Source organism: Gadus macrocephalus, chromosome 12 (genome assembly GCF_031168955.1).
Source record: "Gadus macrocephalus chromosome 12, ASM3116895v1".
Lineage (NCBI taxonomy): Eukaryota > Metazoa > Chordata > Actinopteri > Gadiformes > Gadidae > Gadus > Gadus macrocephalus.
The window spans coordinates 15985911-16010713 of NC_082393.1; the positions used below are offsets into that span (position 1 = coordinate 15985911).

Genomic DNA, 24803 nt, shown 5'->3' on the forward strand with positions numbered 1-24803 from the left:
TCCTGGATGTGTCACTACTTCACCTTGAAATAATCAATGGTAATGTCAATGACCCTCTTAACAAATGTACACTTTATTGCATTCATTACAAAGGGCAAATAAAAATCTGCTAAATATGTCTTAATGCTTCATCACCTATAGCACAAAAAACAGTACAACATATAGAGAAAAGTAACATCAAAAATCGAAAATAAATACTTTCGGTGCATATTAATAGGCGTATCAGTCTCCATTATATCAGCTTTAGATGTCTTGATTAAAAGCACCTCTTTGTTTTCATCCTTAGATGTTTTTTGCACATGGTTCTTGACTCTAAGGGTTATTCACAGTTGTCAAAGATCGTCATAAAATTTCCCCATTGACAGTTTTTGGATGTAAAGTATTAAGGATGCAATCACTCTTTGTAAGATCTGCAGGCAGCTCATTGTTCTGTGAAGGGAAGTAGAAATATAAAGAACATTTTAATAAACTGATCATTTTATTATTAGATCAAACATTCACTATATTGTCGTTACTGATTTTGGCTATGCATCGTTTTTTGCAGCCCTATTTTATTATTAATGAACTAATCAATAATAATAATAAGATGGAATAATGTGTCTATTGATCAGTTATTGATTACCTCTACTTTGATCTGCTCACCTTATTGGGCAGCATGGGGTCTGCATTGGCCTCAAGCAGAATCCGGACGGTCTTATGATTTCCACCAATCACAGCTGCATGAAGGACTGTCGAACCGTTCTGTAAGCAGAAGATATCTAGATAAAGGCCTCTCCTTAAAAATATATTAAGTTTTGAAGCTAAAAACACAAAACAATATAATCTACCTAATGTAAAAAAAATACTAATTTATTTTTACCTTGAGAAGACCAAGTGAAGGAGAAAACTTGAGAAGTTCCTGAATAACATTGTTATGTCCTTTATAGGCAGCTTTGAATAATGCAGTTGACCCATCCTTAAAAAGTAAAAAGTACAAAATTGTGTTAATATTTTTTTAGTTTACTCCTGCAGAAATGTAGCCGTTACTTCACCGTATCTAACCATCAAATGTGTTTCTCTACCAACCCTGGCATTATTCTCACAATAGTCTCATAATTGATCTTGTAGGATTCAGCTTCAGCAACAATATCATGAACCAAAGTGCCAGAAGTGATCTCGTCTCATATGACAGAGTGTTACTTTGGCCTCCTGACAAAAACACTAAAAATAAATCAATGCAGCAAGTTGGTCTGCTGTCGGGAACAACTCAGAATAACAGACAACTTCCGGAGATCGACGTACCTTTCTGTCAGCGTCCTGATCTGCACCGCGCAACAGCAGGACCTTCACCACCTCGCTGTGTCCCATCTGGGCTGCCATCCACAGGGGGGCAGTTCCATCCTGCCAGGAAACGGTAAGAAGAGAGGACGTCACATTATCTTTTTCTTATTGCGCTGCTCAGTAAGACCTGATCTTTGAAACCCTTCTGTTGTACCTGATCCACCTTATATCATATGGAACTTAAAATGAAAATAAAACATCAGATGAAAAATCTGAAACGTCAGTATTAAACATAGGAAATAGTTTATGTGATGGGCCAGTAGAGTATTTTCACCTTGTGGCCTTCTTGGTTAGTAGGGTGGGGAAAACCTTACATTTTCTTTGGAAACAATGACTCAAAGCAATATTTTATTTCTGCATTAAATTTTCCCACTCAGGTAACATTTAGAATGCTTTTCAATTGGTTTTCATTGTTTCCCATTTCCAAATATGGCCGGGAATAAGGTATAGGAGTGCAGGTGGTAGAGATGTACGCGGACCAATGTAGTAGGCTACTTACACTGCAGTATGGTTGAACTAGGAACATACCTCCCTTGGGTGGTTGACTTTGGCTCCGGACGACAGGAGCTGACGTACCACGGTCACATGATCCTCTTGGGCTGCCAGGAATAGAGAGGTGGCCCCATCCTGTAGCAACGATTGGGGTTATCAATCAATAATCAACATCAACATCTATACCAATAACCATGGGGGTGAAAAGGATAGTGTTGGATTTGAGTGTAAAATTTTGGAGGGGTTAGAACCCAGGTTCTTGATTTGGAGATGAAAATAACATATTGTTATGTTCTTATACACACTTTTCAATGACCTTCAATGGTCATTGACAAAAAAATGTTGATAGACAATTTGTCCTATTCAGAATTATGTTATGAATTATAAATTGTTTCTACTAACATAGTTCGACCTTAAGCAATTTTTGTTGGAGGTTTGGGGTATGGATACAACCAATGTAGCAATTTTATCATTAAAAAAGGTATATAATAATTAAATAAACGAGTGCTGTCAAGCGATTCAAATATTTAATCGCGATTAATCGCATTAATGCCATAGTTAACTCACGATTAATCGCAAAAAATTCTATGCTAAATATCCCTTGATTTCTTTGTCCCATTAATTTTTCTCATTTTAATGCTCTTATCAACATGGAGAAGTGCATCGGCTTGCCTTTTGCAAATGTTTTTTTATTGATAACAACATTGGCATATACTGATCAAAACAGGACGATACAAAAAAAAAGCCTATAGTGCAATTAAACGATGAACATACAAACATACTGCCTTGAACATAGCACTCAGGTTACTGCTTCTTTGTTTTGAGCCAAAGAAAAAAATAAAATTAAAATAAATCGCGCGATAAAAAAATTAATGCCGTTAAAATTGGTTTGCGTTAACGCCGTTAATAACGCGTTTAACTGACAGTACTAAAATAAACCCTTTCAGTTCTATTTCCATCCTTACAAATTATAAAAAAGGACCTTTGCAAGAATAGGTGGATGTAGATGAAAGAAGTCTCTCACAAGCAGCTGGTCGTTCACATTGGCCCCGTTCTTCAGGAGGGTGTCCACCACCTTGGGGTGGCCATACTGGGAGGCAACCGTCAGAGCAGTGCCGCCGTCCTGAACAAAGAAGTCATCAAACAGGTCAAACAGGTCTGAAAAACGATATCAACCTCTGGCCACTTGGTGGAGTCCTTCTCGGTGTGCTCTCACAAAACCAGCATAAATAGAAGTGATTGAATGCCGTCACGATACTGTGTCCAAGGTGGAATATATTTAGATATATCAGCACATTACCCTGCAGAGACAATGAAACAGCATTTAACTTTCTTGTGTGTATGAATGAATGAATGAATGAATGAGTGAGTGAGTGAGTGAGTGAGTGAGTGAGTGAGTGAGTGAGTGAGTGAGTGAGTGAGTGAGTGAGTGAGTGAGTGAGTGAGTGAGTGAGTGAGTGAGTGAGTGAGTGAGTGAGTGAGTGAGTGAGTGAGTGAGTGAGTGAGTGAGTGAGTGAGTGAGCGAGCGAGCGTGCGTGCGTGTGTTGCGTGTGTGTTTGTCACTGCATACCTGTGTCTGTAATTCAGTGGAGGCACCGAATTCAAAAAGTAGCTGAACAATGTCATTGTGGCCCTGCTGGCAGGCGAAGAACAGCGCGGTGGAGCCAGTCTGAAGATACAGAGACCATGAGCTCTCACTATTGAACTCACTATCAAGATATTTCATATTCGTACTGGGGTTATGGATAGCATGCATTGACATTACATAGCCGTCTGATTCTATCCAGAGAAAATTACAATAACGAAGCTGAGAACAATCAAAGCACGGAATAAACAATCAAAGCCGACAATCTGACGAATAACACAAAGTATAGAAAACATATAATGGAATACAATATACACTTCCCTTTAGAAAAATCCATGTAAAACCAAATTAACAAAAAAAAAAGAATCCTTATACCCACATTGTTGTGACAGCATACCTCTCTCTTATAGTTGATGTCCGCTCCTTGCATGATGAGCTCTTTGACACACTCAAAATGGCCACTATAGGAAGCCACCATCAGAGCTGTGGTTCCAAACTGAAATCAGGTGGGAAATGGGAGACAGTCAAGCAGCAACTCTACCAGGCTGGGCCCGGCAGAATATGATGATGACTCACAGCTCAATATTTACCACAATAAAGGGGACATCAAATGCTGATTGTACAAAAACATAAAAAAATTAGATGATAGTGGTTATGCATGCTTGTGTGCGTGTGCATGTGTACAGGTGTACAGATGTCCTTAGACATACATAATCTCTGCAGTCTGCATCCACACGCCCACTGTTGAGAAGCAGCTGAAGGAGGGCCAAGTTCCCCTTCCTGGCCGCCCAAAACACAGCGTTAGCCAGGGGCGTTTCCTTCTGAGAGACATAAGTAACAGGTATGATACTCACCAGGCTGAATAGGATTACAGTTTTAAGGGCCATTCAGGTGGCCCAAAAATGTGTCCCTGCTAAACCTCAGAGCGAGCCATCATTTCAGAATAATAATTTAACCAGCCTCTGGTCTGGATCACCCCGATCAGGATCACATTGATACATCAATGCCCCCCTCCCCTCTCACCGTACACATGCAAACCACACACACACACACACACACACACACACACACACACACACACACACACGTACACACGCTCACACACGCTCACATACGCACCAAACACTAGCATACACACAAACAAACAAAAACACACAATACATTTGTGTGGATTTTGATTGGAGTGAACACACATGTGAAAACCCATGCTTAGCATCAGACAAGTTTGAAAGCTCTGCAGCATACCTGCTCAAATAATTACACACAGAAACCATCTCAGTATGAAGCCCACCAGTATAGTCTACTTATTATACTAACTCAATGAAGGCAAATAGCAAAGGCTAGCAGAAGCCACCTAACACATATGATACATATCCCTAAGGAGCTACCACAAGCTGTCGAAAATCCTTAGACAGTTGGCACAATACAGAAGACACATTAGCCTATAATATAATGTAACAGTCTTATCCAAAAGAGTGATATTCTTTTTTTAACGCCATGCCCAAAACGGTTGTTTGCAAGTGACAAGTGAGGGGTAAATGGTGATTTACCTTGAAAGACATGATGCACACCTCAATCGTGAGTCATGTTTCTTCTCGCGTTGGCATTCATTAAAAAGATGAAGTTAAGCGGAGACTATCCTCGAGATGATGACTGCCCCTCTCTCTCTCTCTCTCTCTCTCTCTCTCTCTCTCTCTCTCTCTCTCTCTCTCTCTCTCTCTCTCTCTCTCCTGCCGCACCGTGTTTGGGTGTTGGCGACGGAACCTCGTTGGAGATAATAACAACACACTACAGTTTGTCTGCCCGCTGTGTTTATCCCATCCCGCTGCAGTGCTGCACGAAATAAATGGCGTTAGACGCTAATGGGCGCTGTTGAGGCGACTTAGGATCACAGGGTCTGGATGCAATGAGTGAGGTCACGACAGGTGCTGTCCTTCTAATAATAAGTTGATGATTGAGAGATTGGCGAATGGCGATGTAATAGTTATAACCCCGCTTGGTAATAATACAGGCATTACGAGGGAGGAGCAGTCCTAAGAAAAGGCATTTCGATTTTTGTTGACTAATGCCTCTTTCAGGCCCTGTGGTTGACTTGGAGACTCTCAGAAAGTATAGAGAAGAAGATGCAGCGACACATAAAAGCTATAAAAGTCAGGTCAATGCCCGAATCACTTGAGACAGTATCTTTCACAGCATGGGGTCAACACCGCCTCGCAGCCCTGCTGGTAAGTACCCAACTTAATTGTTCTTAAAATAAACAACTTTTTATTAAAAAAAGGTATGCAACAATTTGATAAAATAGTTTGATAACACTGTAGAAACAGACAAATGTAAGCTACCTCATGTTAAACGGATGGTGCCTGGTGCAGAACAAAAGTCCAGTCTAAAAAATAATGGATGAGACGCTTGGGGTCCAACAGACCGGTGGATATGTGTACTCCTCGTCCTGCTGCTCCTGTGCGTACCGGCCCGGGTGGCTTCAGAGTCTGAAGAGCAGGCGGTGCTATCGGACTGGAACATATGGAAGATGATCCACGCCATCTCCTATGACGAAAATGTATGTTTTACTCATTTATATCTATATCTATATCTATATCTATTTTTTTTTGTACAGGCATAAAAACATTGTTGTTCAGATCGTTTTATTAGTAGGCTACTATTATTATAATTATAATTATTCATCTACATTATTATCATTACAAAGCCCATATGATAATTACAATTCCCATATTATTATTATTATTATTATTACATAATCGATTACATTTGTCCTACGGTATCAACAAACATTTGAAGTCTTTTAATGTTGCATGTCAGTAGAGCTCAAGTGAAGAGCATCTGTGTGAATATGAATATGACTTAAGGCTAAGATTTGAGACTAGGGACATAAACCTTTTCAAATCCTGATCTCTGCCTTTGGTTTGATCTTGTCTCCACTATGTAGCAGGACGACATTGAGAGGAGAGTGATTTGGGAGTATAACTCCAGGCTGATTGAAGAGAATAATCAGGAGTATTTCATGGGGGCTAAGCCATTCTCTATGTCTATGAATAAATATGGAGATCTGGTAAGGCTTTGATTTACATACTAAAGTGTTGACTGTTAAATAGGATATGCTATTTAATGTGTTGATCGTTTTCAATTAAAACCTGATGTTAAACCATCCAATTACCAAGACATATCTTCATTCAATGAGGATCAATAGTGATTTCAATAATGCGGATCCTTTGGCGTTTTGGCCAAAGGATCCTTGGCCAAAATGCAAGGTTAAAATCATTTAACCTTTCTGTTGCTGACCACGTGAGTGTGTCTTGCAGACGAAACACGAATACCACGTGCTGCAGGGGGCCATGATAAACCCCCACTTTGCCAAGAGAGGAAAGACTACGTCGCCACGAAAGCTACGTCAAAATGCCCTTAGGTTGGGGGTAGTGGGCATCGACTACCGGGCTATGGGCTACGTCACCGAAGTAAAGGATCAGGTAATTAACTTATTCGTGTTTTTGGTAAAAAAAAACAAAAAAAAACGAAAAATATCTAGAGCACCCTAACAATATGTGTGTGTATTTGTGTGTTTTTTTCCAAGGGCTACTGTGGTTCCTGCTGGGCGTTCAGCACGACCGGAGCCATTGAGGCCCAGGTGTATAAGCATACAGGTCAGCTGGTGTCCCTGAGTGAGCAGAACCTGGTGGACTGCTCCAGGCCGTACGGTACCTATGGCTGCGGAGGTGCCTGGATGGCCAACGCCTATGACTATGTGATCAGCAATGGGCTGCAGTCTACAGACACGTATCCTTACACATCCGTGGTAAGGGTCCCTCTGTAGTACTTCAATTTGTGCTTATTAGAACAGTTTTTATGAAGGGGGAAGTTTTGCATGAAAAGCGCATTATAAATAAAGGTTGATAGATTATGAAATCAAAAGTCAACCGTGCATAATTCCCTTCTTTATAGGACACCCAGCCTTGTTTCTATGAAAGTGGCCTTTCAGTTGCTCATGTCAGAGACTACAGGTTCATACCCAAGGGAGATGAGCAGGCCCTGGCCGACGCCGTGTCGACCATTGGACCAATCACGGTGGCTATAGATGCTGATCATTCCAGCTTCATGTTTTACAGCTCTGGTAGGTTTAAATGTTGTGCAACACTACAAATGAGATGGCATTCCTGTTTATAATAAGCCAAGCGTTACTCCATCCACACAGTTATGGACACTTTTGCAGTAAAGAGCGATACTGGGACAATATAGGTTTCAATGTAGATTTGAAGAAAATAAAACACACAAAAGCAATGTACTACCTGTTAGAGGTGGCTATTGTTTGTTTAATCCACACTTCCTAGCAAAGCACAGGATACCTCTATGCTATTTTAACCTTAGACAAATCCTAGGTAATTCAGCTTTAAAACGTCACGTCAACAGGAATATACGAGGAGCCGGCCTGTAACTCAAACAACCTAAGCCATGCGGTCCTGCTTGTGGGCTTTGGCTCGGATGGAGGCCAAGACTATTGGATCATTAAGAACAGGTAGGAACCAGCAGAAGGCTTGCTGTGTTTATGACGCACAACTTCAGATACGCATCTCTGTATGGCAGGGCACTCATTCGATTATCCTCATGTAAATGTATGTTATCTTAGTTGGGGGTCCAGCTGGGGCGAGGGCGGCTTCATGAGAATGGCCCGAGATGGGAGCAACACCTGTGGTATCGCGAGCTACGCCCTCTACCCCCTACTGTGAGTTCATTGGGACCAATGAGATGAGAGAAAGAACTAAACTAAACTGAATCGACCTTATCTGTACTTTCCCTTTTTTTTCTTTGAACTGCATTTATTTTGGTCTCATTTGTTGTTTTACGATTGTAGTACATCTTAAAAGACAGCATTCATCAAATCCTAAGCAGCCTCATACCATGCTGTTATCTGGGTGTAGGCCACACTTAATATTATTTGTATATCATTTGAATACACAAATTAAAACTTGGACTCAAACATGAAAAAGTTAAGCAGTTTAATTTATTCTTTGCCCCTTCTGAAGCACAAATAGACACGGTACACGGAAACATTAAAAAACTAGAGCTTCCACACAACTAATGAGACTAACATGAAGTAATATTAAGTCTTGGGATCCAGGCCTACAAATATCACAGCACTTACGAATAAAACAAATTCGGGCAGACAAGATCCACAGAGCTGGGCCCCGGCTCTGTGAATCCATTGTGGATCACACCTTGTTATTAATAATAATACAAATATTAAATTGAATCAAGCTAGTCCATAACATGTAAAGTATAACCCCCTACAAGATACATGTTTAACTATTTTTAGGTTTTGTTGAAAGAAGGCCAAGTTACCTAAAAGTGCAACAATGTTAAAATATTACAATCTATCTGGCTCACATCTCTTGCAATTGATTTCCCAGGATGTTCTGTTGAGCTTCTAAAAAAAGGGCCATAAAATGTGTGTTAAAGCTGACGCATGACTTTTCTTGACAAAATAAAAAATGTATCCTTTAGAATGAATAAGAAAGGGCAATGTTAATGTAAATGTAATAATTACGCAAGAACAAAAAAATTAAGTTATGTGTATATCTGTGATTTTTTTTTACTGTACACAAACCTTGCAATGGGTGGCAATATTTTGATACTCTTTAATTCATTGCTGTCTGTATACTGACAAAATAAAACTGATTATTGTATTAATGTGTCTTTTAATATTGCTCAAAGTTCAATCCACATTGGTGTCACTTGCATTACTACAATAATACGTTAGCCCTTTTCAAAAAAAGTTTGGTGTGCCACACACGCACGCACGCACGCACGCAGGCGCGCACACACACACACACACACACACACACACACACACACACACACACACACACACACACACACACACACACACACACACACACACACACAAAAGCTGCTCTGTAGGGCGTTTGGCCGGGGAAGGGGGCATTGTTTGATTTGAAATGCAGTGGAATATTGGTGTGATGGTCCCGCCCTGGCTCTTAAAGGAAGAGTAGAGGAGGCACAGACAGGCCAGTGTTGACCTTGTAGCTTCAACAACTTGTCAGAAGAATGCGATAAAATCACAGACAACTATGGTAGGTTTTCTCCTGAACTGACGTGTATCGCCAACTCACAGGCTCTCTCTCTGTAAATTCTCTCTATCTCCCGCTCTCTTTCACTAAGTCTGTCTCAATCTCTATTAATATTTCTCTTTGACAATGACGAAATTCGACTATAGCCTACTGTACTGCAAGTGAACACGGAGTTATGCAACACACAAGCACCTGTATTAGTTTGTATATGTGAGTAGACCGTGCTGCATGGCTAAAACATTTTTAAAGTGTTCGATAGTGAAGCCGTTGTGAGTTGAAGGACATTCAATATGATTCGCTTGCAGAACTGTCAGTTTAATGCTGATGAGGATAGATGTGAGTGTTGCAGAGGAATCTTCCTGGGAAAAGCTGCTGAAAGGACATGTCTAGCCCGCCCATGTCTAGCCTATTCTTGGAAAACAAGGCGGTTATACTCTTTTTGTGCTATTTAAAAAAATACATGACATTTTATGCATATTATCAGCGATGTATTCGTGCATACATTAGCTCATTGTGTAGTGAGCTAATCTCCTGTATTGCATGGGTAAACTGGTTCAACTTGTTAAATTAGGGTATTTATTGTCTCAGCAACAAGACATTGATTATTGATTGATCGATTGAGGACCCTTAACATTCTCAGAGCCCCCAGAATGTTGGATGAGGAGGTCCTCCACATCTTAGGAGACAAGAAAGAGGAACTGCACTGCTATAGCGCTGCCAAGGAGCAAGATAAAGCACAAGCTTAAGAGATGGATGAATTTAACAATTCATTCATCCATTCTGGTAAAAAGTATTGGACTTTGTCAGGCAACATATAACACTTCCTATGGTAATGCTTAGTTTCATCCAATCGAACAGCATTCTCTCTGAAGACACTTGGCTTCGCACTAATAGCTGTTGCAGAAATGTTGCAAGCTTGACAATTCAATAAGTGGGGCTTGTTGGCTCAAGGTAAACAACGATAAACCCCTGAAACACTTTTTGGTAAATGACCATACTCTGTGAAAGACAGAAAGTAGAATAGCAAAGAGTTCTGTGAGGAGGCAGTGTCGCTATAGCCTTTGCCCAGAGTACCATGGAGAGAGATTCTGGCTGTGGCTGCACTACACATCCAGGACATAGCCAGGCCGAGGAGAGCAGGATCTCCAGCAGGCACAGACATGTGATCCAATGCTGAGCCAGCTTGGTGAAGCAGTGGTTGGTGGGGTGCCAGAGACCAGCATGGAGCAGTGTGACAAGAAAGCCTACTTTTCCCAGTGGGAGAAGGGGGGGAATCCCTTCTGCTGCCTGACAGGCTGGGGTTAGGTTTAGGTCCCCGACGGGCGTGAACTTGGACACGTCATTCTCATGCCCCCAAGCAGAGTTTCAAGCCGGGGGCCCTCATGGAACAGCTGGGGGTTGATTTCTTTGGACCCCTATTTCTAGTGACTGATAAAGACCACAACTGCTAAATCCTTGTGTCTGTGGGTTATTTCAGTTATCACCGTGACCAGGGGAGGGGTATTGAGGTGCAGGTCTTTTCATGAGTTCTGCCGGCAGCAGGCCTGGAGACGACACGCACTACCCTGTCCCACCCCCACAGGGGGGGCTGCTGGTACACTTTAAACACCCTGTTACCCTGTCCCACCCCAAGAAGGGGCGCTGGTGGTGGTGCACTTTAACTACCCTTTTACCCTGTCCAACCCCCAGAGGGGGGGATGGTGGTGGTGCACTTTAACCCAAAGTTTGCCATCGAACTCACCATCCTACTCACCATCCTCTGTCACCACCAGCCTGACTGGGACCTGTGTTTGTGTTTTAGTATTTCATTATTATGTCAACCTACGTGTTGTATGACTTTGCTCATCAGTTAATAAAGTAAACAAGAAAGATATTTGATGAAATCGAATACATTAAAAAGGACAACAAAGAGGAGATTCCTCTGAGACTATCACAGTAATGTACAGAGGGAGAAACAGCATTAAACAGCCTGTACCGGTGTAGCATGTACTTCCTGTTGGTAGCTAGTGGAGGATACTGCTGGCTACGGGTTGGATCAGTTGTATTATGAAGCTAAGGGACACTCATTGGAGCCAAACCGGAGTAAATAAATAGGCTAGAAATTCTGATTTAAATTCAAACAGTTAATTTATTAGTTGTTTGATATGAGAATGCTCCATTTCCTACTGATATTTTTTACTTTTTATAGACTTTGTGTGATTGAAGAGGCCAGCTGCTGATTACCAGAGGGGCTGAGGGAGAATAAGCATAATAGGTCTTGCAGGTGCTACTCTGTGCAAGATTGTAGAGGGAAATATTAGGGTTAAATACGATAACAGAACGATAGTTCACAAACTAAAATTGCATGGAACCACCATTCCTCTCCTACCTTGCACCAAATCCTATTCTGTAAAACATCTTGCGACACATCACACGAATCAGCAGTTATTAAACAATCAACAAATTTATTCTTCAATCTCCGTTATAACATCTGAAACACAAAATCCTATAATACAGATCTTAGTCAGCAAAGAAAACAAATGAATGTGGAGTGGAGCTTTGCGAAGGATAGTAGCCTGGTTAAAACAGCAGCAGAGACACACTGGGAAGGCTTTCAACAAGCTCTTTCACATGTTACTGACCAGATGTTTCCTAAATAGACAATCCACTCACTAAATGACAAAACAACTCAAGGATTTGTCAACTGCCCCCCCAAAAAAATGCACAATATAGCAAAGACAGGTTTTAATAGTGAAACATGTGAAAGTCTGGACAGGTAACATGGACTGTGTTTCAACCTAAATGTTCTATCATTTAACCTAACGCAGCACTATAGGGAACTGGGAGCCACCCTTCTGGAATGCAACACCATTTTTACACACATGATGACATCAAGATAACAAGATCAGTGCAGCAGTGAAAAAACGTTAAGTCTGGATCTTCTGTACAAACTAGGACTTGCACTGATTTTCTAAAAATTCTAAAAGTCAGCATATTTACAGGACTGGTCAGGAAAAAAAATAAAAACACATTCTCACAATCATCCTTTATTTACTCCTCATCACTTGCTGTGTCAATGGGGGTGAGGAAAAGGAGCAAGGGATGTGCTGGTTTATAGGACAATGGTTGAAGACCAGCTCTGGGAACAACATTTATTTTGCAATAAGTGTGATGGTCACCGTAAATGGTGACCATTGGTCAACAAAGCATTTATTTACTTATGTTAATTGTGGCTTAACAAGGTAATGTGTGGCCCTGGGACAGGTTTGGGGGGGGGGGGGGTCTCAGACGTAGAACAACCGTACCCTCGATGTGCTGACGTGGAGGTCGTCATCGTAGAACTTGGTCTCAATAATCACGTTCCCACTGCGAGAGAAAAATATTTAGAGAAACAGTTAAAATGTCACTGTAGCAATAAAGGTATACAGTACTAATAAGAGATAATCAACAACAAAAAATTAAGGGCTTTATCTAAAATACTTTTTTATAGAAATCATGCTACAAAATGTACAAAAACAACAAGCTTTACAATAAAATTGTTTGCTTTGAGTCTTATAGCAGCCAATATGATGGCTGCCTTAGCGTTATCCTAATGTCAAGATAGTCGGTATCTGAGACTCACGTGAGTACATGAGCTGGCATCATCTGGGACTCCGGAGCCGCTTCAATCAGAGACTGCCACGTGTTGGTTGAGTTGGGAATGACAAAGCCAAACTCAAAGAACCATTCTGGTGGGAGGAGAGGAATCATACATCAGGGATGTCAAAGGGAACAGAGAACCTAAACCAGTATGATTGTTGTTGATGTCATTAGGATAGTTAATTAATCCAACTCGTAAGAATATGTACAACATTATAATTGCAAACCGGGACTCATGCAATTTAACATGTTTGAAAGAATAAATAGTTCTGCTATTGTCAGGTCAATATTATTTGGGATTCTTGATCAGGTGCAAAGAAAATATGTACGCATAAGGAGCTGTTATACATTTGATATTAAGTTAAAACAAACAAATCTACAAAAGTTCAACTGTCAAGACTTTGGAAGAGCAGTACGGTTTATCTACTGTCCCTGTGGAATCACCACCACGAGGCTGGAGATTACAGGCTGTTTACATTACTTGGGCCTAAAAAATTTTACTTGGGCCAAATTATTTTATGAGCTTTATAAAAAAAAAAAAAACTATAATTACGTTTTGGTACAGCACCTCTTCATTCTGTACAAGGATGAGCGAATTTTCTCGTTTTTAAATGAAAACAACCTATTCGCTGCCGCTGGAAAAAATAAAATAAAAAAATAAAAAAAATTCCCTACCTACCCATGACCTCAACTGACAACCAACAGGAACCAAATTTTTTTTTTTTTAGGCCTTATGTTACTGTCCCATATTATGCCTGTTGAGGTTTACCTTCTAGACATTGTCCTTTAAAAAAGACCTTTTGCTCCAACCTGAACTTCTCCAATTTCTCAGAGGAGGAAAAATTCAGTTCCCTTGATACCGCTTTACACTTGAGAATCTTCTTTGGAACACGAGCTAGAGAAGGAGAGAAAAAAGAAATCTTCAGCACATTTCAGTACGAAAACCATTTTTCAAACAAGCACATACAACATCATCAAAGTAGGCCTACAAAAAACTGAAAATAAAAACGGGTAGATTAAAATTATAAAATCTTTTCTTTTGTAGTTTCACAAATCACTCAATTAAATGCAAGATACCTCTGGCAAAAAGAAGAAAGTTGTGAAAAGTAAATTGTGTGTATTTTACTTGTAGATAGATATAACCACAACAGTGGATCGACTCTACATTGTATTAAAATGAATTTGGACTTGTAAGAACCGTTAACGTAATAACGATACACAATGTAATGAAAAGCAATAATCTCATACTTTTCAGTTGAATGTAAAATGCTTAGCAGATAAAGTTATGAATTTTTCCCCATGTAACACTGAACACAAGTAACATTCAATTACATTACATAATAACATTACAAAGAAAGTAAATTATATTTGTCTTAGTGTTATAATCATTTAAACATAAGTGAATCAAAAAGTAATCGTACAGTGGAATAACTCAATCCCAAGCAACCAACCAGAACCCCCAAGCAAGGCCCTAGTAACCACCCCAAACATCCCTAGCAACCATCCAGAACACCCAACAACCAGCCAGATTACCTTGATAATGTAATAATTTTTGTATAATGTATAATTCATTATGACATTATGCACAAGAACAGAATTATGTTCACCCTGGGGAGGTAAAAGCTTGACCCTTTGGTGGAGTGCATAAATGGCCTGCCTTCCATATAGGGGTGCATCCTGCGGGCCCATTTCTGTGTTACCAGCACTGTTATACCTGTTAGCAGTGAATGCGGAGGATCTGTCCAAACAATGCAACGCAATCTCCAGAGGGATGCTCATTCTTGAGGTAGCTAAGGAGCTGTGTGCAAGCCGAAGAATGGTCAGGGGAGTCAGCACTGCATGTAAACAGCAATTAGCTTTGGTCTCTTCCCAGCCACAAAAGAAGAGAGTGCCAAGGTGCCAGGTGTTCAGGGAACATTTAGCTAAATCTTCTATCCTACAATAATTTCTCAAATCACTAAGAAAACATTAACGATTTATAGGGGGCAGAATAGTATCGTTGTTAGGTTATTTGACTCCAAGCTTAACGGTTCTCTAATTGTCCGATCACATATTGCATAATAAGTATCATTGTGTGAATCAGTGTACCTTCATGTTCTACTCCTGGTAGAGAAAGGTCGTCTGTTCCCTGCCAAAGCACCTTGCCCGTCTCTGCGTCCCGGAGATTCATCCAATTCCTGACAGACAGTTATGGAATAAAAAGGAAACAAAAGGAAACAAAGTACAAGAGCAAGAAAATTACAGTGACACAGCAGTAAACCATGACGGTGTTATTATACTGTAGTTATACATCCAGGGTCTATATCTTCCATTCAAACTTTACTGTCTCGTGTCTTGTCGTGTCTTATGTCTTATGTCTTTTTTTATTGTGAGTGGGAACTCCATTCCGAGAATCCATCCATGTGAGTAATTATATATTTTTGGTTTTTTTCAGAAGGCAAAGACAAACATCACCATGTCCCTCCCCTGTAGTTATTGTTGCTAAGTCCGACAAATAAACTGACCAAAGCAACAAAAACAGTCCTGGCTGACATTACACAAGAGTATATTCCTCCTAGAAACCATCAGAAAGGCCTACATCATGCAATGGGTAAAAAGGTAAAAAAAAAGGTGATTTTCTAATTAATAGGAAACCAATTAAAAAAAGATATACAACAATGACAGATGAGATTGTATTATACCCTGGTAGGATATTAGACAAGTGTCAATCACACATTCAAATTCAAGTTTGTATAAAAATGATAAATATACTTTTTTTTTTACTTCGTGCAGAACGATATAAGGCCTCAGTCCATGCAAAATGATCCAAACTATCTTCCTAAATTCATTAAAGGCCCAGATGCCTGCCAGATTAGAGCCATGTCTAGTTGATGAAGTTGATCTTGGTCCACCCTCCAGACTCACTTCTAGACCTAGATGCTGATCCCATCGCCAAACACAACCAGCAACGTTCAGGAGCACTAGAAAAGCTTACTGTAGCATCAAATTCCCTCTTATTTGTCCTCACAATTAGAATATTATAGATGTTTGCATGTTGCATCATCGGGGAGAAACATTCTGAATTCAACCAATGCCAAAATGTATATTTCCAACTATTGAAGTATGATGAATGTATGAGGGGCCGTTTAGGACATAACTAATTGAGACACTCTCACACACATACCTATGAAACACTCTTACACTCACTACTGAAACGCTCACACACTCAGTACTGAAACACTCACACACTCAGTACTGAAACACTCACACATACATACATACTCGTCTGAAACACTTACACATACATATGAGAAACACACACGCATACATACATACCTCTGTGGCATATAGACATACATATGAAATGCTTACATTCATACAAGTGAAACATTTATACGTATCCATCTGAAACACTCATGCAAGCACATATTTGTATAAATGTTTCAAATGTATGAATACGTTTTTCAGTTATATGTATGTATGCTCTTACATGAGGATGTGCAAGCGTTTCACATGTAGTATTCATACCAGTAATTTCAGTAGTGACGGTGAGAGCGTTTCAATAGTGAATGTAAGAGTGTTTCATAGGTATGTGTGCATGAAATTCCAAGGTCAAGGTCGGCATTTAAACCGGAAGGCGGGAACAAAGAGTGCCGGTTTCTAAGCCAACGGTGAAGAGCGTGACATTTCAGCCAATCTAAGCAATTGGCGCGCTCTGGCTGTTCAAAAATGCACTCTTTGTTCCCGCCTTCCGGTTTAAATGCCGACCTTGACCTTGGAATTTCATGCACACATACCTATGAAACACTCTTACATTCACTATTGAAACGCTCTCACCGTCACTACTGAAATTACTGGTATGAATACTACATGTGAAACGCTTGCACATCCTCATGTAAGAGCATACATACATATAACTGAAAAACGTATTCATACATTTGAAACATTTATACAAATATGTGCTTGCATGAGTGTTTCAGATAGATACGTATAAATGTTTCACTTGTATGAATGTAAGCATTTCATATGTATGTGTATATGCCACAGAGGTATGTATGTATGCGTGTGTGTTTCTCATATGTATGTGTAAGTGTTTCAGAAGAGTATGTATGTATGTGTGAGTGTTTCAGTAGTGAGTGTGTGAGCGTTTCAGTAGTGAGTGTAAGAGTGTTTCATAGGTATGTGTGTGAGAGTGTCTCAATTAGTTATGTCCTAAACGGCCCCTCATATGAATGTAATAACGTCTAGTCTCTTTTTTTAATCACTGAATTCCTGCATTATTTTAGTTAGATATATATACCAGTGGCGGCTGGTAGTTTTTAAAGTGAGGGAGGAAGGACCGCGCGCTTGGTTGCCATTGGCCTGCTTGCACTGTTGGTGTATGGTGGCATAAGAGTGTGAGACTCAAGTTGTTTCAGGGTGTTTTGGTGAACTACAAAATAGTAGGGAGGGATAGTTATGTGAATACATTTGATACAAAGCCACCAGTGGCATCACTGTAATTTGAAAGCTGGTGGGCAGCATGTCTTTGAAATGGACTACAAGGGCAGAAGGAAAGGATGCAAAGCCTATTAGTCAAATCAGGCCTACTCTTGATTTGTAAAAGTAAATAAAAAAATCTGGGCCTATTTTTTCCCTCAATGACTGAAGATATTGGTTGTAATTTAGCTATGTTTATTTTCAGGTACAATTGTTTTAAGAAAAGACTGACCAAAAGTGATGCCATTTAAAATGCATCATGCTCTGAATCATTCACCCTTTCCACAATATCAAACAGAACGGTCAGAGTAGCAAACTAGTAAAAGAACGAGAACATTATTCTAGATTCAACCTGATCTATAGGCATGGTGCCTAGCAAGGAAAGTCGCATAGCAGCACCAACGTGAACTTGACACTAGTCGTGGCGTTTGGTTGCCCTATCAAGATTTTTCACATCAGGGAAACCATAAACAGCCCAAGTTGGAGATTGGCCATTATTCATTAGCAAACAGGGCCAGCAATACAGTCGATTGCTAGTAATGCTACCAGGAAGCCATGAGTACCTAGCAAACCATGTAGCACCCACAACACTGACGTTGCCATTACTTTTGGTGATCTCGATTTTGCGAAGTGGTCTACCTTTTTCTATGGTCGCTAACTTAGCACTGTAACTCAATGAATGGAATGCTTTGTGTAATTAAACATGAACAATGTCCTCTGTTTCCAATGTTTCCATTGTACACTTTATTCGCAAATGTTAGAATCTCGTTATCCTTCAGATGATTTCACCTGCTTTGCGTCACTAGACTGAGCGGCAATGTGCAGGCAGAGCGGGTTTGTTTGTTATCGACAGCGTTGCCAGATTGGGTAAATTTCCCGACCAATGATAATTTTCCCAGCCTAAAGCGGTTAAAAGTAGCCCAATTTGGTGGGAAATCTGCCCAATCTGGCAACACTGCTCACCAGCAAGGGATCCTGCTGATTGGTTCATAGCGCAGCGCGACTAGATATTTGCGCGAATCAGACGCCTGTAAGGTCACACCCACTCAGAGGAGGACTTTCCTCCTCTCTCCCATTGAAACCCATGTTATTCACCGGCCGCCAGTACTTTCTGGGAAATGAATGGGAGTCAACGGAGACTGAGGGAGGACCTTCCTCCCTGAAGTAATTGTCAAAAGGCGATAGGGGGGGCTAATGTCCCTTTACCCAGGGAAACTAACATTATATATTCCAAGGCATTAAAGTAGTCATATTTAAGGGCATTAATTCATTACAGTAGTCTGGGCAATCTACATTTTTTATTCTCAACAATGTTAAGGAGGATCTTCCTCCCTCTCCTCAATGGAGAAGCCTCCACTGATATATACATATATATAACTGAATTTTTCCTCCTCAGAGAAATTGTAGAACTTCAGCTTGGAGCAAAAGTTCTTTTTTAAAAGGACAATGTCTAGAAGGTAAATCTAACAGGCATAATGTGCCTGTTAGATTTACCAGCCTCAGTGTCTAGTGGTGGTGATTTCACAGGGACAGTAGATAAACCGTACTGCTCTTCCAAAGTCTTGACAGTTGACCTTTTGTAGATTTGTTTGTTTTTCCTTAATATCAAATGTATAAAAGAAGATTCCACTGTTAATATACCAATATGTATGCATAAGCATGCATTCATCAGCTCCTTTTGCGTACATATTTTCTTTGCACCTGATCGAGAATCCCAAATAATATTGACCTGACAATAGCAGAAATATTTATCCTTTCGACCATGTTAAAATGCATGAGTCCCGGTTTGCAATTATGATGTTATACATATTCTGACGAGTTGGATTAATTAACTATCCTAATAACATCAACAACAATCATACTGGTTTAGGTTCTCTGTTCCCTTTGACATCCCTGATGTATGATTCCTCTCCTCCCACCAGAATGGTTCTTTGAGTTTGGCTTTGTCATTCCCAACTCAACCAACACGTGGCAGTCTCTGTTTGAAGCGGCTCCGGAGTCCCAGATGGTGCCAGCTCATGTACTCACGTGAGTCTCAGATACCGACTATCTTGACATTAGGATAAGGCTAAGGCAGCCATCATATTGGCTGCTATAAGACTCAAAGCACAATTTTTTATTGTAAAGCTTGTTGTTTTTGTACATTTTAGAATAAAGTCCGTAATTCTTTGTTGTTGATTATCTCTTATAAATACTGTATACCTTCATTGCTACGGTGACATTTGATCCTCTAAATATGTCTCTCTCGCAGTGGGAACGTGATTATTGAGACCAAGTTCTACGATGACGACCTCCACGTCAGCACATCGAGGGTACGGTTGTTCTACGTCTAAGTCCGTCCCCCCCCCCCCCCCAAAACCCGTCCCAGGGCCACACAGTACCTTGTTAAGCCACATTAACGTATTGTTGACCAATGGTCACCATTTACGGTGACCATCACACTTATTGCAAAATAAATGTTGTTCCCAGAGCTGGTCTTCAACCATTGTCCTATAAACCAGCACATCCCTTGCTCCTTTTCCTCACCCCCATTGACACAGCAAATTACGAATGACTTGTTTAAATATTTTGTAGCATATAAATATATAACTATATTAAATCTTGGCAGTATCTTGGAGCCATCGCCACATTGACAACTAATCCGACCCCTTATTCCCAAGTAATTATTAATAGCTTCACATATATAAGGGACAGGTGCATATTCTTAATGAGCTCCAAGGAAAGAGACCCCCTGGGAGATTTAGAACATCCAGCGCATCCAGGAAATGTATTTGATTTTCCTTTGTTCCTTTGTATAAGGCATAGCAAATAAATTAAAAAACAACGTTGCTATATCTGAAAGATTAAACTATCTCTATCTACTCTGTGTAATTCATTTTCAGGACAGGGGACATGGTGATTGTTTCGGGGGGGGGGGGGGGGGGGGGGGGTCTAGGCCTTGTGAAGAGGGCCTCTCCCCTCCTAAATCTATTGGCGTTCATTACACATTCCCACATATCACAGAAAAAATGGATGTTATGCAGCCTACAAAAGTTCATTTAGGGCTACATTTTCTCCTTTAAAAAAAGGAAGTGCAGAGCCACGATGGTACCCCCAAACGAAGAGATGATTTGAAAAATAGACTAAATATTGGCCAAAAATAGCTCACAGGGAGAAATGCTGGTACTAAAAGGCTCGATTAACTTATTAACTACTAATTGCAAACTATTGTGTGGAACATCCGTTAACATTATGTGCACTGTGTTGTTCGGGTACAAGGAGTCCTGTCACACTCAGCCACTACTTAGTGTCAATAACACCTGCCAACAGACCTGCAATTTCTCTCTAGACCATCTGTGATAGCCCTTATAGGACAGCTCACGTGTCAGATAATGTCTAGAGGCCAAACAACAATGAGTTGACACTAAATAGCTTGACAATTTGCTTGCCGTGTTTACATTAAGTGTATTTCCAAATGGGTGGGACGTCAGCCTGGGAAACACTGATCTAGGATGGGAAAACAATAGTAGAAACCACCTAGACTTAGACTGCATTTTAGCCACTCCCCATTTATAACCGCTTATTGGAGAGTGTGCATTTCCAATATCTGTAACTTTAACTTTAACTTCAATCAAAGTATATTTATTACTTTTTTGTTGCGTAAATAAAAATCCTTCTGTAACAAGAACATTAAATGCATTCATTCTCTTCTAATAATTAATGAGTCTTTCACATGATTCATGATTACCAGTAAACCAAATCAAAGCTGCCATCAGCATTTTAGGCAAAATGATCCAAAAGTAATAGACAAAGAATATACTGGAACTACAAAGAGAGATAATCTGTTAATGTGCTTCACCACAAAGAGTAAACATATTATTCTCTTTCTTTGAGCATTACACACCATGATGCAATTTTTTTCCCTTTACTTTGTGTTTAAGTTAAAGCAAATCACTTAAATCATCAGAGCATGACATTATTACATAAGAATGTCTAAAAGTGGGAGAAATTCATATGGGAATACAGAAATAAATATTAGTAACAAATGATTTGCCCAATAAGACACCAAACACCTCTAACTAACTATAGCTTACCAGCAAATTAGTTAAGCTGTTGGATCCTTTTCCCCCAAAGTCCCTAATCAAAACTGAGACAAAGGTCAGCATGTGGCGTTGTAATCATAAGCACAACAATTAACACATTGTAGCAATCAGACAAAGCCATAGAAACCCTATGGGAAAGACAGTACCCAATGTCGGCAAAAGGGGCCATGAATTGTGGATTCAACTTGCCAAGGAGAACAGAGCTGTCAAGAAGAGATTTACATTTGGTGTCTCCTACTATTGACATGTACAATGTTCTGTTGTCGGCCATCAATATCGTCAACGTATCCTAGCTACGTCTTGTTCTGTACGACTATTTTACCCCTCCAAAACAGAAGGTCAGTCCAAAATGAGTGGTATAGTTTAGGAAGGAGGATTGGAACCGGGAATACAACGTTACCTAAATGACCAACGTGTCACACTAAGCGTTAGTGCAACAGAGTAAAATAGAATAACTTGGATTTGGGCTCATCAGCAATGACTGCTTGTCTTCTGACAGCTGGCCCCTTTGCCTTTCTTTTGATGCCACACACACACCTCCAGGTGATAGTAACCTAGCACTAGACCCTGCATACACAAAAAGTCATAAGACAAAACAATCAAACAATAGATAACTACTCATCTATTGAAATTAATTTGAGCTACTTTGGCCTGCTGAAAAAGCACAGGGCATTACTCAACCACAGGGCCTTACTAAACGCAATGCGTTGCTCAACGTGGTGCCTTACTTAACCCAGTGCCTTACCAAACGTGAATACAATTTCTAATCCTAATCCTTTTCTCAATACTCTAGCCGTTGATTTATGACAGGGAAAGGATGCATAAATAAAAGTAGTTGCCCCACAAAAAGCTTCCACATGCGTGAGGTCAAAATATAAAGATAAAAAAACTGTAACAGCATGTAAAGATAGCAAATAAAATAGCATATGCCCACAATTCACTCCTGCAGTAAATTGGTAATATATTAAAAAATACATGCAGATACAATATGGGGAACCCAGTGAGTAACTGTTGTCATGTCTGCCTACATAATAAAAACCAGGACCAGAGAAATTTAACAGAAGGTCAAACCATCTTATATCGCCAGGAGTAAGGTTAATTGACCAGAATATGTTGCCATGTCCGGAGCTGAAGGTATCCCTATCAAAAATATGAATGCATCAATGTTTGTGGAAACATTCAGAGGGCTGCAACAGAAAATACAGGAACTTATTGAACTTCTATCAGCATTAGCAATTAGGTAGGACTAGGAGACATATCAATAAATAGAAACTTCTAGAGAGAAATATAAAGATGCCTGCCCTATGCATTTGTAATGAATGTGGATGCATTTCAATTGATTAGATGGGCAATAGTAACGGCTGGACCAACCATTCGAAACAGGACATTTCATTTGTTAAACGCATTGGCCGTAATTTCGTTTGAGCAACAGACTATTGAGGCTACCCAAATAACACACTTAACTTCCACTCTAATCTCAATACAATTTCTGCTGCTGATAATGTAAAAAAATAGCCGCTTCAATCAAATTATGTTGCAATGTAGCCCATTCGCAGCCATTGGATGATAAATAATGATGAAGACACATGGCCTATCTGGGTGTAATCCCCGTTCACGTGAGCACTGGTATGGATGAAGTTGTGGAGCATCCAGTTAATATGCTGATCATGACCAGATGCTACTAACTGGTAGTAGTGGTTAGCGCGTCCCACCACAGCACACACCGACCACAGCTTGTTGTCAAACAACAAGAGGAGCACGTATTTAGCAGTCAGACCCTAGTTCAGCACACATTGGGCCAGAAAGTCACCACTGGGCTTAATGACTGTAACACGGGTCGTCCTGCAAGCTGCAACACTTGTCCGGCTGCAGGTTACAGGCTATAGACACAGTCAAGACCCAGACATGAACCGTACGTCATTACACCAGTGAGAGCGTAAACAACCCGTTTATAACACCAAGCTCAACACATACCGTCTAACTCAGGAGCGATAAAGGATACAGTTTGAAGCCCTTCAAAATTTCCTTGGCCCTGTCTTCGTCCGAAGACATGTTCAATTCTTCGTTTTCCTCCGTTTCGTTAGAGCGATGGAGTGCAAATGATAAATAAGCCGTCGCTTAGGTTATTATATAATTTGAAGGTTAGGAAGGATAGTTAACTGCCCTGCAAATAAAATAACAATTTCTGGTTCAACTTCAGCGAATCTAAATGTAATCTGTGTGCGCTGAATTGATCCGATAAACCAAGAAGTTGAATGGCAGCTAAACTAATCAATAGTAAACAACCTATGGTGCGAGACAGCCAACCAGGTCATTTAAAGAGGTAGGAAGGGCGGGCCTTAACTGGATAGAAGCGCGTCACTGGTAGCGACGATTAGCGAACTTTGTAGGAGGAGTTTGAGGTTTTTTTTTATCCCGCTACTGGCTGTAGGCTTCAGGAATCGGTCACCCTTAAATCCTTCGGCAGGAGGTTTGTGGCTTATTTCACAACGACCTGCCCCGATGCGTACTCACTCGGGACTCGGCCTTCATCGTTACCCTCCACATCCATCCCTGATTTACCAACTGATAACAACATATCTTCAGAGGACCAAAAGGCAGTTGCGTGTGCTCGTACGTGCACTCTTTTCCTATGTGCACGCACGCAGGCCCCTGTGCGCGGTGCGCTCGCAAGCTCAGTGATACCCTGACCAGCACTTGCAATGTTTAGTGTTTAGACATCTTAAACAGATATTTGATGTGCAAATATTAGTATGACTAAAATTGTCTTAGAAATGTAAGATAAATATGTAACAACATATTGTTGTTCACGCACCAACATACATGACCACAATGGCCAGGCCATTTAAACAAAAATGTCTGACCAGTGTGACCACTTAATGTTCATACACAGTACTAATCTAATATCTAATCATATCACAAAGCCGCTGTCACAATGTTGAATCTGTAACTACAAATATTTTGAAGTGGTATATATTTGTTAATAGGCAGACAATGTTTGAATTTGCAGAATCAACATTGTGGTTGCAGATATAAATTCTAGAGATTTGCAAATTACGGGTGTGATTCGAACTAGAGTTATGGCACAAACTTGACGGGAACTACATCAACCAATTGGGATAGAGGGATCCCCCTTTTCTTTTGTCCAGT

At 40.3% G+C, this 24803-nt stretch overlaps 3 protein-coding genes and 1 long non-coding RNA gene across 7 annotated transcripts; 2 read left to right on the forward strand and 2 right to left on the reverse strand.

The window, feature by feature from the left end:
- Positions 1 to 53: 53 nt before the first annotated feature.
- Positions 54 to 5277, reverse strand: ankrd29 (ankyrin repeat domain 29). 4 transcript variants are annotated; one of them, XM_060066927.1, is made up of 10 exons: positions 4948 to 5273; positions 4108 to 4218; positions 3777 to 3893; positions 3383 to 3481; positions 2837 to 2935; positions 1849 to 1947; positions 1282 to 1380; positions 860 to 955; positions 643 to 741; positions 54 to 429 (listed from the first exon to the last, which is right to left on the reverse strand). In XM_060066927.1, the coding sequence occupies exons 1-10, from the start codon at positions 4957 to 4959 to the stop codon at positions 343 to 345; spliced, it is 918 nt and encodes a 305-aa protein (XP_059922910.1). In that variant the 5' UTR covers positions 4960 to 5273; the 3' UTR covers positions 54 to 342. The 4 variants fall into 4 exon arrangements, with proteins under 4 accessions (XP_059922910.1, XP_059922911.1, XP_059922912.1 ...); XM_060066928.1 differs by having other exon boundaries at positions 3795 to 3893; positions 4948 to 5269; XM_060066929.1 differs by lacking the exon at positions 4108 to 4218 and having other exon boundaries at positions 4948 to 5277.
- A 314-nt stretch (positions 5278 to 5591) lies between these two features.
- Positions 5592 to 9104, forward strand: cts12 (cathepsin 12). Its single transcript, XM_060067573.1, has 8 exons — positions 5592 to 5622; positions 5800 to 5954; positions 6342 to 6464; positions 6715 to 6879; positions 6984 to 7205; positions 7352 to 7520; positions 7817 to 7922; positions 8034 to 9104. Exons 1-8 carry the CDS (start codon positions 5592 to 5594, stop codon positions 8131 to 8133), a joined length of 1071 nt encoding a protein of 356 aa, XP_059923556.1. The 3' UTR covers positions 8134 to 9104.
- A 2815-nt stretch (positions 9105 to 11919) lies between these two features.
- On the reverse strand, positions 11920 to 23943 carry pde6d (phosphodiesterase 6D, cGMP-specific, rod, delta). Its single transcript, XM_060066973.1, has 5 exons — positions 23656 to 23943; positions 15202 to 15290; positions 13883 to 14008; positions 13097 to 13202; positions 11920 to 12840 (listed from the first exon to the last, which is right to left on the reverse strand). The coding sequence occupies exons 1-5, from the start codon at positions 23703 to 23705 to the stop codon at positions 12759 to 12761; spliced, it is 453 nt and encodes a 150-aa protein (XP_059922956.1). The 5' UTR covers positions 23706 to 23943; the 3' UTR covers positions 11920 to 12758.
- On the forward strand, positions 19047 to 19937 carry LOC132469072 (uncharacterized). Its single transcript, XR_009528333.1, has 2 exons — positions 19047 to 19599; positions 19823 to 19937. It is a non-coding gene; the product is annotated as an uncharacterized LOC132469072 (long non-coding RNA).
- Positions 23944 to 24803: the final 860 nt, after the last annotated feature.

Coding starts and splice junctions, on each gene's coding strand:
- ankrd29 (XM_060066927.1), bottom strand. Junction 3,482..3,776: donor AGGTATGCTGTCACAACAAT/GTGGGTATAAGG, acceptor CTGTATCTTCAG/ACTGGCTCCACCGCGCTGTT. Junction 1,948..2,836: donor ATGTGAACGACCAGCTGCTT/GTGAGAGACTTC, acceptor TCGTTGCTACAG/GATGGGGCCACCTCTCTATT.
- cts12 (XM_060067573.1), top strand. CDS start 5,592: ATGGGGTCAACACCGCCTCGCAGCCCTGCTG. Junction 5,955..6,341: donor CCATCTCCTATGACGAAAAT/GTATGTTTTACT, acceptor TCCACTATGTAG/CAGGACGACATTGAGAGGAG. Junction 7,206..7,351: donor CGTATCCTTACACATCCGTG/GTAAGGGTCCCT, acceptor CCTTCTTTATAG/GACACCCAGCCTTGTTTCTA.
- pde6d (XM_060066973.1), bottom strand. CDS start 23,705: ATGTCTTCGGACGAAGACAGGGCCAAGGAAATTTTGAAGGGCTTCAAA. Junction 14,009..15,201: donor ACCAGGAGTAGAACATGAAG/GTACACTGATTC, acceptor CTCCTTCTCTAG/CTCGTGTTCCAAAGAAGATT. Junction 12,841..13,096: donor ATGCCAGCTCATGTACTCAC/GTGAGTCTCAGA, acceptor TTTCTCTCGCAG/TGGGAACGTGATTATTGAGA.